General features: G+C 39.3%; 1 protein-coding gene across 23 annotated transcripts in view; it reads left to right on the top strand.

The window, feature by feature from the left end:
- The window catches only part of NRXN1 (neurexin 1), a 680,000-nt gene that overhangs the window by 312,275 nt on the left and 349,727 nt on the right, over positions 1-17,998 (top strand). For 13 of the 23 annotated variants that reach the window (XM_061475305.1, XM_061475304.1, XM_061475295.1 and 10 more), the window contains one exon: positions 12,538-12,711. In XM_061475305.1, coding sequence (XP_061331289.1) covers positions 12,538-12,711 — 174 coding nt within the window. Of the gene's footprint in view, positions 1-12,537; positions 12,712-17,296; positions 17,324-17,998 lie in introns of all 23 variants that reach the window. The other 10 variants (XM_061475274.1, XM_061475275.1, XM_061475283.1 and 7 more) reach the window with 1 other exon arrangement.

Raw genomic sequence — 17,998 nt, 5'->3', positions numbered from 1 at the left:
CTGAAATCCAAGCTAATCCTGGAAAGATAAATCACATACATGCAATTCTTTTGCAAATACACAGGGAATTTGGTATGAAGGTAATGACACAGATTGTGTTGCAGAGCCTGCACAGCATGCCAGTTGCCCGGGCATGCAGACAGTTGCCATTAAAGTATGGGAGAGGTTTTACGCTGTGTATTTCCTTTTGGGTGCAGAATTTGGCTGGTTAACATAGAAAGGGCATTATTATAGAGCTGTGTTCCATGCATAACCTCTGGTACCCTTTCAGTGGATTGGAGTGTGTACCTGTGGAAACACTTACATTCCCCAGCTTAATTATTGCTGTAATTAGATGGGTAAAGTACAAATTGAAGACAAATAAATGAATGAAAATCGCACTGTGTTTGGATTGCAAGGACTGCGTAATTTTTCCTAGCAGAGAAAATTACCACAGCGTACTCGGGTGCAGTTCTAGCGGATAACCCGTGAAGATAAACGAGCCTTAACAGCAGAGGCAGTGCAGCTCAAGCCTGCCAACATTTTCAGTTGCACAGCCAATTTCCTTTCATGTATTTCGTGAGCAGATTCTCTGTCCTGCTTTCAGCATAACTCAGATAGTTAGCATGGCTACAGCTCAAGACATTCACTGACCAAGGTAGTTCGGTAAAGGGCAATTCTTGCCACTGTGCTTGATGCTTTTATGGGCTGAGTAGCCTCGAAAGGGCATGAGAAAGCAGGTGAAAGTGAAACTTGCCTTATGCTCGTGTTCCTTGTGCTTGCTGAAGAGAAGACGTTTCCTTTGTTCAACCCCGTAGGTATTACAAAATCTGTGCTGTCTCTTCCCTCTCCCTATTTTCTTCCTGTGGTGTGGGAAATTGAAGTACAGCCAGAATTATTATTTTTTTAATAAATATTTGAAGACACACGAGCTGTTTTTGAGGAGGAGCATCCTCAAGCATGTTTTTATATACAGTTACCTACAGGGGTTGCATTCTCCTTTTGCTTCTCTTACTGATAGAAGCACTATTTCAATGCCCAAAGTTTTCACCCGCTTTCTTTACACAGCAGAAGTACAAAAATTTACAAATCCACTCAGAATTCTTTTGGCGTATCTGTTAAAAAGTGAATGTATTTTTAGCATTTTAATTGTTTATAAATTGAAATAAAAAGTTGAAATACTGCAATCTTACAAAAGGAAAAGCTGAGGAATGCTGCTGGTGGTTTGGATTTAACAATAAGTAGTCACAAACTTTTCTAAGAGTTGGTGGCTTCACTACTTCAGTATCCCATCCTATTCCAGGCATTCTAGCTATGCTGTATCCTCCAGGCTGAACTGCAGCCATCCTAATTTTGATATTGGGCTAACTGTGCTTTCTATTTAACAGGAAATTGCCATCACACACACTAAAGAAAATAATCCTACCCAGCTCAGCGTTTGTGGATTAATTTTTGCTGCGTGTGCATCATTTCACACATATTTAGAATCCTAAAATCCCAGGTTGGAAGGGACTTCAAGGATCATCTGGTCCAACCTTTCTTGGCAAAAGCTCAGTCTAGACAAGATGTCCTAGCATCCTGTCCAGATGAGCCTTAAAAGTGTCCACCACTTTCCTGGGCAAATAATTCCAATGGCTAATTGTTCTCATTGGGAAGAATTTTCCTCTTGTGTCCAATCGGAATCTTCCCAGGAGTAACTTGTGGCCATCACCCCTGCTCTTTTCTTCCCTAAAAAGGGAGTCTTCATCTTCATAGCCACCCTTTAGATACTGGCACATAGTGATAAGAGCTGCCCTGAGCTGCCTTTTCCCCAGGCTGAACAAGGTCAGCTCTCTCAGCCTTTCCTCACACAGCTTCCTAGTCCTCAGGTCATCTCTTCTTTGGACCCTCTGCAGCCCGTCCGCATCTTGTTTGTACAGCAGGGACCAAAACTGGATAAAGCATTCCAGGTGTGTATGACAAGCACTGAGTAGACCGGCACAGTGACATCTTTATCTCTGCCGGTGATGCCCTTGTTGACGTTCCCCAGCACCCTGTTGGCTTTCTTGGCCACAGCTGAATGCTGCTCACTCATCAGGCTTGTGTCCACCAGGACTCTCAGGTCCCTTTCCACAGAGCTGCTCCCCAGCCTGTGCTGCGCTCTTGGGTTGTGTTTACCTAGGTGCAAGACCTTACACTTGTCCTCATTGAACTTCATAAGGTTTTTGTTAGCCCACTAAGACCTGCTTTTAAGAGCTGTTTCTTTGAATTGACATCCATACTTTCAACTGGTCTCGCTGGTGTTCTCTTCCATATGGCCTTCCCAAATGTCAGAGTCCATTAGAAATCATGTTTTTCCTGTGTTATTATTTCATCTTCTCAAAAGATGCTATTGATATTAGAGCATACATAAAAATCAGCTTCCTTGGAGTTAAAAAAACCTGTCTAAAACTCTTGTCTGTTTTATTTCTGTATCTCTTCACTGGCCTCTGGCTTCCTCTATTCCTTTGTGAGATGTGGCTGCTGTTGCTATGTACATTTGCTTTTTCATTTGCTGTTTTCTCCAATAATGTGTGAACAGTCTAGTCTGAAGCATTTGATGGAAAGTAATGATACTAATTTCTGGTGTTACCTCAGTGGTTTAATAAATGCACTGAAATATACTTCCATGTACAAAAAGAATCACTTGGCAGTTCATCCATCCTTATAAACTTATAATGCAATTAACTAAATTACAAGTAGATCAACTAGCCCGGCATATTCATTGATGATTTGTAATATCATTTAATCTATTGATATTTCATTTGCTTGCCAAAGTAGGTTATTCATGCTATGCAAAACTGAACCAAATTAGTCGTGATCATAAAGAAGATTTCTTGTTCCAGCAATGGAAATTGAAATTGTTTCAATTTCATTTAATATTTGTTCCTGTTGTTTTATATTGAGCCCATTATTGTTGTTGCTGCATTATGTGCTCTTCTCTATATTACAAGGTGTCTATCAATGGCAGTGAGAGTTCTTATTTCTGTTACTAAGACACAAAGCTTTAAGAAGCACAGAACGGTATTTTCTGAAAATGCAAATTTTTACAAATGAAACAAGTATTAATGCTTTAACTTCTTGAATATAAATGTGCAAGAGCTAATTGTAATGACCTTGCCAGTGGGCTGTGAACTCTTCATGCAGAAATAATGTTCTGTTCCAAATACTGTCAACAACAAATAGGTGTTCCTAACGTGACCTGTTGGAGTAGACAATGGCAAATGCAGCCGCTGTCTTTCTGTTACTGTTGGGAAAGCAGGCTCTTTACAGAGAGGGAAAAGAAAAGGAACTTAAAACTAAGAGCTCTTCTTTGAGACTTTTTGTGTCAAAGGTATATGGGCAGATTAACAGCAGGTGATTGGAGAACCTGGTCTAATGTAAATGCCTTTATCCTCCTTTCTTTGCAACTTGTCACATACTGCTCCTAAACAGCTGTGCTGTCTACCAGGCTGTGAAAATAATTTTGGCAATGCTAAGCCTTCAGAAATTGCGTCCAAATTTCCCAAATCATGAAATGGCAGTGCTGCTGGGTTCAATACAAATTAAAGACAATAGTCTAGTGCTTGCACTGAGTTCTCTGAAGATAACAACATTGCAGTAGGCTTTCAGGTCACTCCACGGTGAGAGAAGGTTTGTTTCCCACTTCCTCTCCCTTGCTCTTTTCGGTCTTTTACGCTTTATGCAGCTATATAGATTTGTCTACATTGCTACAGCTTTTTGGCGTACAGGTTATTACCATTGCTGATGATGGAAGTTCTTTCAAGCCCTTCTGAAATACTAAGTAAAATTTATGCTAAAGAAGGGGTGCAGAAAATATGTATGCTTTTAAAACTTGCCAAAAAGCTGGCTATTCAGTGTAAATATGTGCCACAGAATCCTAGCCCCTCCTCCCCCCAAGCCAAGAAGAATGTCCTGAACTCGTATTCAACGTGGGCTACGCTGGCTATGGGAGCCCTGACTGAGCAGTCCTTTTTGCAGAAGAGCTGCTTCCTGTAACACCCCCAAGGCCTGGAGGTGGTTATCTTGATCAAGAAGATAATATTACATAAAAAATTTCCCTCTGCAAGCCTACATGCGAAATGAGATTGTTTGACCTTTCAGCTTTTTGGTAGTTTTATGTGGAGAATCTTGCCTGAATTACTGGCTAAAGGACGAGTTTTGTAGATGATGATGTCTGAGGTCTAGGATGCCTGTTATGAAGAGGAGATCCTCACTCTTTTAAAAACAAGCTCTGCAAAGAGCATGTGTTGGCTGTTAGAGCCGAGAGTGACTGAATGACTTGAGAGGAGTATCAGGAAGAAGGGAATCCTGAGTACACTATGCCACGCAAATGCCTGCTTCATTAGATTTTGTCTATTTTTCAGATGTATGCAATGTACAAAATGTACAAACGTGGTCAGGACAGGAAAGAAATGAAGGATGTTTGATGTGCTTGAATGCCTCATCTCTCCACCACAGCCATCCCCCTCATACGGAGTAATTGGCATAGCATCAATTCTGTGGGAGATAGATTACCACACACATTTATATGGCAATTAGATTTTATGATTTACCATTTCACATGCATCGCCAACTTTCCTCACAGTCCATTGGACATGCAGACTCCTTTAGTTTTAAATCTGTTTAATCTTTTTCAATGCCAGTGCTTTCCATCTAGTCTTTGGCGTAGCGGGTGGGAGGAAGAAGCAAAGAGAAATAAAGTGGCTGGGAATATGAGAATTGTTATTGTCAAGAAAACGCTATATGTTTTTGTGTAACTGTTTCTTATTTGAGCATATATGTTGTTTGGGAAGGGGATTGTTGGGCAAAAGGTGGATTTTAACCTGGAGGAATCCAGGGGAATGTTCAGACTTGAGAACTTTCCTTTTGAGTATCTGCTTTTGTCTGTTGAAAACTTAGCTTATAAGAACATTATTGTGTCATTGCTGTTTACACATACACACATTTTCTATCACATGGCTTTACTTGCTTGTGAAACACAGGCATATTTGCATAACTGCTGAGCAGTTCTGAACAGAGCCAAAAAATATAATAGGAATAAAAACTGAGCACCAAGGGGTGACTACAGGAGTAGAGAGCACATCCAGGAAGTGTTCAAGGCCAGGCTGGATGGGGCTTGGAGCAACCTGGTCTAGTGGAAGGTGTCTCTACCTGTGGCAGGGGGTTGGAACTGGATGAGCTTTAAGGTCCCTGCCAACTCAAACCATTGTACGATTCTTTGAAGTAACTACAATATGTCTTACATGCCAGTAAGGATGACTAAAGAAATCAATAGTGCCAGCATTTCAGCGGTGGTGATTTCTGTTTTTGAATACCCTTAACATGGGGTATTCAGGGAAGATACTGAAAGCAGTGTAGAATTGAGCTGAAAAGATCAGTTTCTGTTTTCCTTCCTGAAAGAGCGGCTTGCTAACCCAGATTCATTTATTTGCCTGTAATTGTTTTGCCTTGCTTGGTTATCAGTACAGGGAATGTGGAAGATCGAATGTGCCGCTTCTCACATCATAAAACCGCCTCTTGTCTGAAGTATTTGAAAGGACAGATAACTCAGCAGGGCCTGGACAAGTAAACTAGCTGCCCTTTTCCTTCTTAGGTGAGAGTCTAGAAGTGATGGAATCCATCATTCCAACAGGGAAAATGTTTGAAAATCCTCCTTTCCTTCACAAAGAAAAAACATCACATCAAAATCAAAAGACTCCAACCACACATCAATACTGAAGCTACAGAATAGACTCTTTGAAGTGAATAAGTGGGCATAAAACACCAAGTTTACGTGTTCCTGTCTTCCCTCAAGTGCCCTTGCAAGTGGTAGACAAAATTCAGTCATGCTTCGCTCTAGCTCCAAACAGGCCTGTCAATGTGCAGCAAGTGCATATTATCTACTGTAAAGGGAGATTTGAAAAGCCATATGCTGGAGCGTATGTGCTGCAGAAGCTCTGTGGATGCATCATTTAAGTCTTTGTCAACTGTCCTTCAATTTATTATTGGGTTATGATCACAGCAGGCTGCTTCATTTGTTGCAAAGAAGGAAAAAAAAACCCCAATTTCATCAACTTCTAAAAAAAATCAATATGGAACAAAAAGGTAACTGTTTATTCAGGAATAATTAAAGGGAGGAAAGACTCTGGAATCACCACTTATCTACCAGTCAAGACCAGTTTGTTTTCTAAAGTGTGTGTGTTGAAACCCCACCTCTGAAAAATAGACACCACTGTCCATTGCACAAAATAAATGGTAGGTAGGTGCTTTTGTATGCTGGAGAAGGCCATTAAGGACAAGTAGGCACCTATATTTTATTTCATGTCAAAGGCAACTAGGTACCTACCTGACATTTTCATTTGGGACAAGGTTTCTTGGTTCATAGAATCCCAGACTGGTTTGGGTTGGAAGGGACCTTAAAGCTCATCCAGTTCCAACCCCCTGCCACGAGCAGGGACCCCTTCCTCTAGACCAGGTTGCTCCATGCCTTGTCCAACCTGACCTTGAAAACTGCCAGGGATGGGGCAGCCACAGCTTCTCTGGGCAACCTGTGCCAGTGCCTCAGCATCCTCACAGGGAAGAACTTCTTCCTCATGTCTAATTCCAGGATTTGTCTATTGTGTTTATGTCAGGACATAATCAGCTTTTGTGAGAGTAATTTATTACTACATTTCAGTTGCCTCCAAAGTACCATGAGCTGGGATTGTGTGGGTCACTTTATGTTGAATTCCGCCTGGTACTTCATTGTGCAACTATTAAGATACTCCAAAGTGATTTCTATTGATCCTGTAACAACAAATTACCTGTTTTATGGGACTTGAAGGAAGTGGGCCCTTTTTTCTTTCAAGATTAGGCTTTCCCTGTGGTGTTTCTCAGTCTTTGCAGTCACAGGCCTCTGCCTGCCTGAGGGAAGAAGCTGTTATATGCTTGATCATTTTGAAGTAGCAGCTTTGGAGAAAAGTGTGCCTGACACCTCAGCTTCACCACAGCCAGATGTTCCTTTGTATTTTCATATGTCATATAAAGAAATTGTGGAGATGCCCACTGTGCTTTCAGAACCCACCATGTAATACCAGGGCTATCCACGTCCTTCTTGGAGAGCAATACATCTCTAGCACACTGCAGAAGCGCTCTCATTCCTAGCTGTAGTAGTGATTTAGTGAAACTAGACAGAGAAACTTCTTCCAAATTGAAAAAGAAATGAACAGCTGAAAGTACAGTTGAAACCAGCAGCATGAGGCACAGAGAGACGGAGTATCTGTTTTTTGGAAAGAGTGATGGATTTGAAGATGCCTTTGTGCAGCCGTGTAAAAACATTCCAGGGATATTGTCTTTATGCAAAAGCCAAGCCATAATTCCTTCTACTGTTCAGTTTCCTCCTTTTTGCTTTATTTTCATTCATACATAGAGCCATACATGAATGAGTGGTGTTCATTTGTTGTCAAGAATGAACACCAGATATGTACAACAGAAGACAGATTTCAGAGAGCAGAGAAGCCTAACTATATCCTGGTTAAAACTACTTGATCCCTGAGCAGTATTCACATGTTGCTATTAACCATTATAAACACACAGATATACTTCCCCCTCTGCTAGTGCTTGAAGACAATGGTAGTCATTAAATTAATGACACTTATCATGTAAGAATTCTTGGCTGTGGGGCTGTGGACGTGAATCAGGAAAGGAAGAAAGTCGATGAGGTAACCCATCAGCAAGGTCAGTAGTGTCAAATATGAAGATACTTCTGCTAGTTATCCAGAAAAGAAACAAGTAGAACAGCATCTTCAGTTGTTATTTTACCTTTCTTTGGTTTAGCATTTGCAAAGTTCTTATTTTGAAGAGATGCAGAGACTTGAGATAAAGAAAGGATGAGGTGTTACAGAAGGATTTGGCAGTATTTGTTTTACCAGCAGTTGTGTGTGACTCACTGTTGTGTGATGCTCCTAACTGTGATTCCAGTAATGAATACATTAAGAACTTGGGCTCATTTATTAGCGGGCAGTTTGTTTCTCTGTTAAATTCACTTGTTCTTCAAAGCACAAATCAGCTCTAAGTCAGAAAAAAAATACATAGGTGTAAGCAGGGAAGCTCCTGTGGAATAAAGTAATATCTACATTGCCTCTAAAAGATATAAATTAAAACCACTGAACTCTTCTCTTTGTCAGTGCTTTTAATATAACTGATCATTACTGTTATTGCCATGATTTATAGGTATAGCTCTGAAAGTGCTGCCTTCCCATTGATTCCTGTGGCCTGCAGGGAACATGCCAGTGAAAAACACTGTAGCATGCTTTTTTTGTATGTCTCAGAAAAATCATGGGAGGAAACAATTCTCCCTCTGTATAAGAAAGGGGGTGATTCTGTGTACCGGCTCCTGACGTAAGAAAGGAGACAAGATTAAGGAGTATCTCCTTTCAAACTAAGTTCTTTATTTGAGTCTTCTCCAGAGATCAAAAAGAAATTCAGAAGGAAATCTTGGAACACTCTATTCTCTCACCGTTTATTTATTACTGGGTGCTTTGTTATGCTAGTCAGTATATTTTATGTGAATTATTTTCCTTTATAAATAAAGGAAAGTCAGGATTGTTATGGAAAAAACGCAAAACCAAAGAAACACTTTTTTTTTCAGGAATACATGTAAAAATCAGGATAAACACAATTTTAGAAAATGTTTTTACAGAAGGTAATAGCTGAACTTCAGGTCTAGAAACTATGGCTCTTGCCAAAAGTCCTTTCTGGCTTTCTTGTTGGCCCCTTTAGGCACTGGAAGCTGCTCTAAGGTCTCCCCAGAGCTTTCTCTTCTCCAGGCTGAACCAGCCCAGCTCTCTCAGCCTGTTTCTAGAGCAGAGCTGTTCCAGCCCTCGGAGGATCTTCGTGGCCTCCTTTAGACTTGCTCAAGCAGGTCCACATCCCTCTTGTGCTGGGAGGAAACTACTTACTCATTGAGATGAATGTGAAAATGAAGCAGGTGATTAACCAAAATAAAAGCAGCTATGCAAAACATTTGTAATGGCAGAGACAAAAAAAATCACCAAGTGTAAAATCATAAACTACTTTTTATTAAAAGAACCCAAACTTATTGTTAATTCCAGTTTTGTTTGGAATTAATAAATTTTGTCTCTGAGAGAGAGCATGGATTTATGCCGTGAGCTGCAGGCTTAAACCACATTTGATACTAAATCTGGAAAAGGTTTAGCTCAGGGTCATAAAAAAGTACTTGTCTATAATTCATAAACAGTAAAGTCTTACCAGGCAGTATGGTTACTCAGTACATTCGATGTGTATTAATGTAGGGTATTAGCTAGTGCAGAAGCAGTACTCAAGTTATTTTGAACATCAATGAAGTTAAAATACTACCCAGAGCATGTCTCAGTGGATATTGTGGCTTCAGTGATATATAATGAACAGTTCTGATTGTCAGTAGTCTTAAGACTCTGTAAGTACACACCAGAGTTACAGTTTATTTAGACTTTAATGTATCATACTTCGGTGCACATGATACTTAGCTGAAAATATTCCAGTGTGTATTTTCAGGAGCAAATATTCTGAGTTCAGTTTCATATGCTGGTACACCAACCTGGACCTCCACTACCCATCCATCATAACTGACAATTGCTGTATGACTGTATATAGCAATCTCAGTATGCCTGAGGGTTGGATCTTAGGAACTGGCAGGGGATCAGTCTGAAAGTTTGTGGTTTTAAAAGTATAACCAATCACAGAATGAAAATAGTTGTTTGGACAGGATATATGTTGGGAGGTTTTAAAAAGAGGTTGCATGTGTTTTGTATAATAGACCAAGTTTAACCTTTTTAGCATGGGAGTGATTTTCTTAGTATTTTTCTCTGGTGTTTCCCTCTTTTAAGTCTGTGGGAATCAATTGAGATGGATTCTTTCTCTGTTCTGAGCTGACAATGACTGAAAGCAACGAACTTCAGAAAACCTGGAAGGGCTTTACTTTTCACATGTTTCACCTGAGAAAAAGATGAAGAACCTTTAGCAAGAGTTTTTACTTGCTTAGCAGTTCAGCTGATGGAGAAATACAGTTTTAAGTGTTGTGAATGAATTACAACCCATTTGTAGCACCATAAAGACCACCATATTTTAATCTGTTATGTCTAATATCACGCTTCTGAGATTTATACTGTACCTCAAAGCTCTAGAGGAAAGCCACATTTTATTTTTCAAATTATGTATGTAGAGTGGAGAAAGCTTGAGGTTTAGTATATGATGCTATAAAGGTTCCTAAGGCTTTGGGTTGGATAGCTTATAAGGTTAATAGTATGCATGTTCCTCAACTTTTAATCTCTTATTTTACTAATTCAAATGCAGTGGAGTATTAGGCCTGGTATGTAGTGACTAAAAATTTTCCAGAGTCTGGTAGATATTTGTTTCTTTCAGGCCATTTCCTTGCAGGTGAACAGTAAACTGTTACAAATAGCATTAAATTGCAGTCCCTTTGCAAACAGTGAATATGCCGCGAGAACTAGGAAAAGGTGTGACTGCAACTTAGATAAGGAGGAGATTAGAAGTAGCCACATGGGGTAGTGGTAGTAGCTGGTACATTCTGAGTTCTGTCGCTATAAAATCTGCCTACAGCTCTTGGTAAATACTTAGGTAATGAACCGTTTTGCATTTGAGTTGATGCAGAAACACTCTTAGGTGCATCCTGTGGCCAAGGCTCCAAAATCATCCAGCCTGGGGGACTGGAATGCACAATATAGATTAGAATGTATGTTCAGATAGTCTGTTGAAAATTTTTGCTAGCACAGAACATGTTGTCAGTGAGGTAGAGTAACAGTTTTGTCACTGGGTGATGCTCGTGTGTTGGATGGTCCCATAAGCACCTTCCTTCATATGGGTTCAGTGCTCCTTGGATGCTCACAGGTCCTCATCCTGTGTGGCTAAAGGGGCTCACAAGTAGGCATGCTCAGAGCACTCCTACCAGGCTTGCAAAGATAGCTGATTTCTCGGAGTTAGAGGATAACAGAGCAAGACAGGAAACTTGTGCAAGGTGTAGGAAAACATGGTTTTATTCCTTTCTGTCATGACTGAAGGAGTTGAGCAGATCTTGCTTGCCAGGTGGAGGAGTGAAGCCTTTCAGCGTGGGCTGTATTCATGCTGAGCATGCTTCTCCTCTCTGGCCAAGCAAACGCTTAGGTTCTTCTCTGCAGCATGTCTTCAGCAACTGCTATGGAAAACACCTAGTTAAACCTGTAGACTGACACTTAAGGCACGCTTTAGGGAAGTAGGTTATGTTGATTTGAAGATCACTGTTTTGCTAACCAGAGAAACCCAACGTGAAAGAGAAAGGCACATCCTGAACTGGTTTAAAACCAAAAAGCATCCCCCTCCCACCCTGGTGCTTAAGAGAAAAGTTATAGTTATATCCTTTCAAAGCGCGTCTCAGAGCTTTGAATTACTCAAAGGAAGAAAAGCACTAGCTTTCAGTCCCGAGTGTGTTGCCTGAGGTTCTTCAGAGAGCTATTTATAATAGGTATCTGTCACCACAATTATTTTGGCAATAAAATCATTTGTTGAGTGTGTAGATCGCCATTTTACAGACCTGTAACTCCCCCTGTTCCCACACGACTGAGACAGGATATGAATTTTGGTGGGGAGAATCAGTCATTTCATTGCTTAACAATGATGTATATTAACAAGATATTTGAAAAATGATATTTTTCCCAATGAGAACTATCAGCCATTGGAATAATTCCACCAGGGAAGTGGGGGATTCTCCAACTTTGGACACTCTTAAGATTTGGCTGGACAGGATGCTGGGATATCTAGTCTAGGTCATGCTTTAGGCTGGATATGGTTCTGGGCAGCCTGATCTAGTTGAAAATGCCCCTGCTCATGGCAGGTTTGGACTGGATGACCTTTGAAGGTCCCTTCCAGCTCAGACTACTCTGATTCTATGATTCTATGCTTTGCCAAGAAAGGTTGGACCAGATGAGCCTTAAAGTACCTTCCGCCTGGTACCCTATGCGTCTAAGTTTCTCCTAGTATATGTACCTAAACCCTTTACTTCTTGTCATGCTTTTAAATGTATGATTCTGGATGTATGGGCTTCAGGAAGATCTTGGCGCTCTGCTTACTGCCTTTTATCTGTGTGCTGGATCCATAATGGGGATGATCTGCCCATAGCAGGGAGGTTGGAATTAGATGATCCTTTCAAACCCTAACCTTCTATGATTCTATGATCTGTGATAAGGTTTCCAGAGTATGCTGAAAACATGCATCAGTGCTAGGTGCGTTACTAGATGGAGATTCTCTGACTGAATCCTCATCTGTGAATTAGCTGTGTGTATGAGCTGGCACATGAACAACATGTTCAGGTACTTTGAAGTAATTAGTCATATGAATGTGAAGTATACATCTGCATGTGAAAACATGCATTCCTGCAATGTCTTTTTACATCACACATACTATTAGTGTTGTCTTCCATGTTTATTTTGAAGCATGTTTTTCTAAGACAGAAAAAGGCCAGAAAGACAGGTTGTATATTCTACAGGCTTTCTCTTTCTGTACCTAATACTTATTTCTCCTTAACAGGTGATTTGTATATTGGAGGAGTAGCCAAAGAAATGTATAAATCCTTGCCAAAACTGGTACATGCAAAAGAAGGTTTCCAAGGCTGCCTTGCATCGGTTGATTTGAACGGACGGCTCCCTGATCTCATATCAGACGCTCTCTTCTGCAATGGGCAAATAGAAAGAGGATGTGAAGGTATTCAATAGGCTGATGTTTTTTTTTTATACCATAGTGAAAATATTGTGCAGAGTTTTGTTGATAATGTACACTCCATCCATGGAGAGACCCTATTTTACCTGCTTCTAGCTGGTTTTGTTTGACCCTTTCTTCTATAATGACTGCATATTTGTAGTATTATGGAAAGTATTAAGTGTGTGCCTGCCCTACAGCGCAGAGACTCATCTGAGAACATGAGTTCATTTCTTAATGTTTGATGGAGGTTCCAGCCTTCTCCAGTGGCAAGATATTCTGCTTGTATTTTGTTTGCTTTTGATGTATTTTAATTAATGATAGAGACAATAACGATTAGCTTCAGTGAAGTCCTTTATGTCTTCATAAGACTCAGGCATTAGCTAATGCTGAAACGTTAGCTAATTAATTCCATTTTTAAGGCAGACATTTTGAGTTGATTAATTCAAGGCTAATTTATGAAACTATTTAAGATGAATCTTCCATCTTCTCTATTTGCTCACCCCTGAGATTTGTATTGTTATGAGCTTTCCTATCTGAAATCAGTAACAGCCAAATATGGTTTATTTTGCATTTTTTATGTCTTTATTGACTCATCTGGAATATTGTGGAATTTAATGGAGGACAGAATTAGAAGAGGTGCATATGTAATTCAGGGGTGTCAATCTCTAGCTATTTTTCCAGCTGTCATTTAATCCCACGTTATTTTTACTATGATTTATGGAATAATTTAAATTAGTTCTCTGTCCCTGCATATATATTTTATTCACGTAACTATGAATTTTGTGGCTACTTCAATTTTACATGGTCTCCTCTCTTTCAAGTGCCGTTCTTTTCTGGACAGAAAAATGTGTAAATGGTACTACAGAATCTTGATGTTTTTGATATCAAGTTTGCAAATAGACATTGTAAAAAGTCCGAGCAGAGCTGGGGGTTCCCTCAAGCTTCACGAGATAAACCTTTCTGGTCAATAAATTCTGTCTTTCTTTTCTCGTCCCTACACTATATTTGTACAGGTGGAACGTTTTTATTCCCTACCTGCTACCTTTAGTTAACAGTATAAATTCTATTAAGAGCATATGTAAAATTCACAACTTGCCTTTCTGTAGCTTTAGTTCTATCAGGAATGGAAAAATAACGCATGAAGTAGTTTGTCACTGAGCTTAGAAAATTAGATCTTACTTTCTGAATGACGTTAGCAAGTCCCATGCCTGCACCATCCCTTCAGAGAGTCAAAGTGCACCTTAATTCCATTACGCATGTCACAGCTTCTTTTGAAATGATGTAATCTTCTAAATGAATTGTATGTACTTCAAAGAAGTACTGCCACAGGCCTAGACTGTGAGTTCACCTTTTAAACCAGTGGCACAACTCAGCTACCAGTGGATTTAACAAAGCCATGAGCAATTTAATAAAGGCAGTACAAATATTGTTCCTTGGTGGAGAGTCAGCTTTTTCAGGCACTGATATCATCAGACACAAGCAAAATGGTCAAACTAGATACGCAGCCTGGCTCTCACAGAACCTCATGAAAAGTCTTTTTCCTGCAGAAGGAACTCTTTTAACAGCATTCCCTTGCAACCTTTCTGCTCAACTCTTGCAAGTTGACTCGTCCATCTCTCTTGTTTACTTCAAGTCTCCCTTTCTGACCCTGTGAGTCTCTTGTCTGCAGACCCTGGATCAGATGTATGAAAAAAACGTTCTGACACCTAAAATACAATTTAAGTCACTTAAAAATGTAGCTGGCTCTCAGAAGTCTTTTGTAAGCCTCAAGCTCTGCATGGCACTGCTGCTGTCTGTAGAGATGACTGTCTCCATCCTTGCAGAGCTGAGCAGTTTTGCATCTGTCTTGTGTTGCAATGGGATGCATAAGCTCTGTAAGTCCCCCAAGATATTGAGTCCAAAGAACTCAGGACACAGAAGCAGAAATCATTTCCAACCTGTAAGTATTAGTCTCTGCCACTGTCAGTCAAAGACAGCAGAATGGACTGGTGGGTATATGTCCTTTGTTAAGACATCAGCCTGCCGCAGTATCTTTCGTGAGAAGTGAGGCATTTAGATTTAATGTTATTCAGACTTGTGGGATTGAATTCCCCATCTTTCTGATAACCCAAAACAAAAAAACATGGGGTGAAAGCTCTTTTTCTCTCTTCTGTCAAACTGTGACCCCATAATATACAGCTGATTAATTATATCTGTTAGGATTTTGTTCTTAAAATATCAACATTGCTCAATAACTTTACTGTGCATATTAAAAATTCTCTCTTTGAAATGTATTTTTCTGCAAACCCACCCATGGGATTGGTGTGGCAAGTTGCCTTGCATTTTGGTTTCAGCCACAGGCTGATAGATATCTCTGTTCTCTATCGTTGAGCATTGAATATCATTTACACTTGGCTGAATCCACCTTGTTGACAAATTTTCAATGGTTAGAACAGATAGAAACTAACAGCTAGAAACATAAATATGCTAAGTAGCTCTTCAAATTGTTAACAGCACACCCCAGAGCCAGGTTGTAAGTGTCAGCCCTGTTCTTCTCTAGTCAAATCCATTGTACTTTCTTTCCATACTTTAAATAAAGCAGAATTCTACAAAATGCAGAATGCTAAAACCAATTTTAATAGGTTTAGGAGGAAAATGCCCAGTGTGCACATACGTGTATACATAATGCAGTTTTTTGTATTAAATGAGCTGTATGAAAAGCTTCCAAATATTGATATACGTGAAGATGCTTGGTGGTGAGATACGGAATTGGGTTTTGCAATATATAAGAAAACGTTGTATGTGCTACTTAATAATGCTTTTTGTGTAACATAGGGCATGTAAGCCCTCACATAAGACAAATGTAAATGCGAGACCAAATCCAGTCAATTAAAAAGCCTGCAGTGAAGATTGGAAAAATTATATTTAAATTGAACGTGAATCAAAAGGTGACTGCTTGAGAGGAGTCTATTAGAGTATTTTTACTAAACAGTTTAGTTCTGTAATATATATAGGAAATATGAATCATAGTAGATATTACAGTGTTTACCAACATTAAACAGCCCTCCTCTGTTCTTTAAAGTAAAAAAACCTCCTTTTATTAAAAGACATTCTTGCGTGTAAGCTAGTCTTGATGGCAGTTTTGGAATAATGACTAGTATGCATAAGCCAAAAGTGCTAAGAATCAGTTTCATAAAAAGCAAAATATCCTGCTTTTTAACAAGAGCATATCTGTGCTTTTATCAAATACGTGTATTTTAACAGGCACTTAATGTGCCTCCAGGGTCCTGCAGTTTATGTACTTTTAAGTCCTTGTGACTTTTGCTCTACTTTGGCAAAGATGAGGAAATTCAGCATTGCATAACTAAAGTGTAAATAAATCCATGCATATATAACATTTAAACACCTACAGATATTTTCACTTCATCTTTGTAAAGTTTCCGAGTAGCAGAATCTGGTGAGAAGAAAATGTGTCTTGTCTTGTCAGCTACGGGATTCTGTCATTATAATCCCCAGCTCCAGCAAGGGTGATGTAATGCCCAAATGTTTCAACTTCTGGGCTCAAAACTCCAACAAAAAAAGGAATCACTAATGCCCAAATGTTTGAACTGCTGAGCTCAAAACTCCAGAGAAAAGAAAATCATTGTTCTGTGTCTGCCTACTGCAGTAAAACTGTTACAGGTGGTGCTGGCGGTATTATTAGTAGTAGTGTTATTATTGTTTTTATTGTTATTAATAGAATAGTTTTGCCAAAAACATGGATGCAGCATGCACTGCGCTTGTTCTTCATCGCACTGGTGACTGTTACTTAAAGCCAAGAGGCCGTTGAACTGACTCTAAATCATATTGCTGTGCATTTTTCTCAAATACTGGCAAATCAAAAGAAAACCCCACAGTGAGATCTTTGAAGGAGCTGTAATGTGACAGAAGGGTTAAGTGGATTTCTCTCTGCAGGATGGTTTAGGATATTGATATAATCTCTGGAGCAGTTTTGCCCTGTCATCAGTGACTAGCAGTGGGAGTTGCAAATGGATATTGATGTCTCTGCTCCAAAACACTTTAGTATAATTTTATAATCCCAGAACCAAATTTTATCTTGTAGTGTCAAGATGCAACACGAAATGTGCGTGTGAGCTCATAGTAATCTCTAGTTCACTGTCTGTACTTCAGTCTTCTTTCACCAGTCAAGAGGAAAGGGCTAGAATAAAGAAAGGCCACAGAGGATGACAGTGCTAATTACTCTTGAATTCAGTGTATCTGAACATGACAAATGGCTAGTCAGGATTCAGCCATGCATTTACTCTGCTAATGCATTCGTATCTATCCAAGGAAGAAAAGAAACCCCAACTTTTAATTTTCCTTCATTACATGTCATCAGCTCAATTAACCATTATATTTGTAGTAAAATACTGGCAAATTACTGCTTTCTTATTTTGGCTTGCCTGAAGATTTATGGCTATTAGCGTTAATTTGCATTATATGGCATTTCTTTCTCTCTTTAACAGCAGCATGCACTTTACTCTGACTGTTTTTTTTTGTGTGTTTGCTGCCATTTCAATATTGCTTACTAACATTTAATATATTTTGCTTTTTTATTTTGCTGACAAAGTTGCATTGATGAAAGCTGATTTGCAAGGTAGATAGCCCTGTGTGTATTAAACAAGACTGAAACCCCCAATGCACAGTTGGATTCCTGCAATAAATGCTCTGTACATTTCAGAACTAAAGCGTGTTATTTGGTTTCAGATTTTGTCTTTCATACCTCTAAAACATTGGGCTACATGAACCTTCATTTTCCAGCATTGCTTGCATAAAGGCTTTCAGTCTTGAATATGTTTGTATAGTGATTGCCTTAGTGCTTTGATCATTCCTTTTCAAATTTCTTTACATTTCAGTAGTCGAGTTCTGATTCTCTAGAACTAGAGTAGCTTTGTTTTTCATGCATATGTCACATTTTGGCATGCCAGTTCATTAGTAGTATGAGTTTTTGCATTTCCCTTTAAAGAAAGGAACCTGCATGGGAACCCTGAAGCATGTCAATCAGTACTTGCCAACATTCCTGCCAAAAAAATTCCCCAACTCTTCTCAATTTTAAACCTAAATCATTTAAAATAATGTGTGGGATTAAAAGCTTTGTATAGTGTAGCTTCATTTAATTTTTCTTTTGTTTGAATTTTATTTTCCAATCTTTCCTTTCATCTCCCAGAGCTTTGCATTCTGTAGCATCTGGCTTTGCTGTTTGAAATGTATCTACAGGAGAATAATGATGAAGTGTTTAGAAAACGTTTAGCCAGTTAATGGTCTGACACAT

Source organism: Pezoporus flaviventris, unplaced genomic scaffold (assembly GCF_033815535.1).
Source record: "Pezoporus flaviventris isolate CSIRO_AGI_PZ_B2104156 unplaced genomic scaffold, CSIRO_AGI_Pfla_v1 ptg000083l, whole genome shotgun sequence".
Taxonomy (NCBI): Eukaryota; Metazoa; Chordata; class Aves; order Psittaciformes; family Psittacidae; genus Pezoporus; species Pezoporus flaviventris.
Note: the sequence above shows the minus strand (reverse complement) of the source record. Positions and strands in the feature narration are given on the sequence as shown.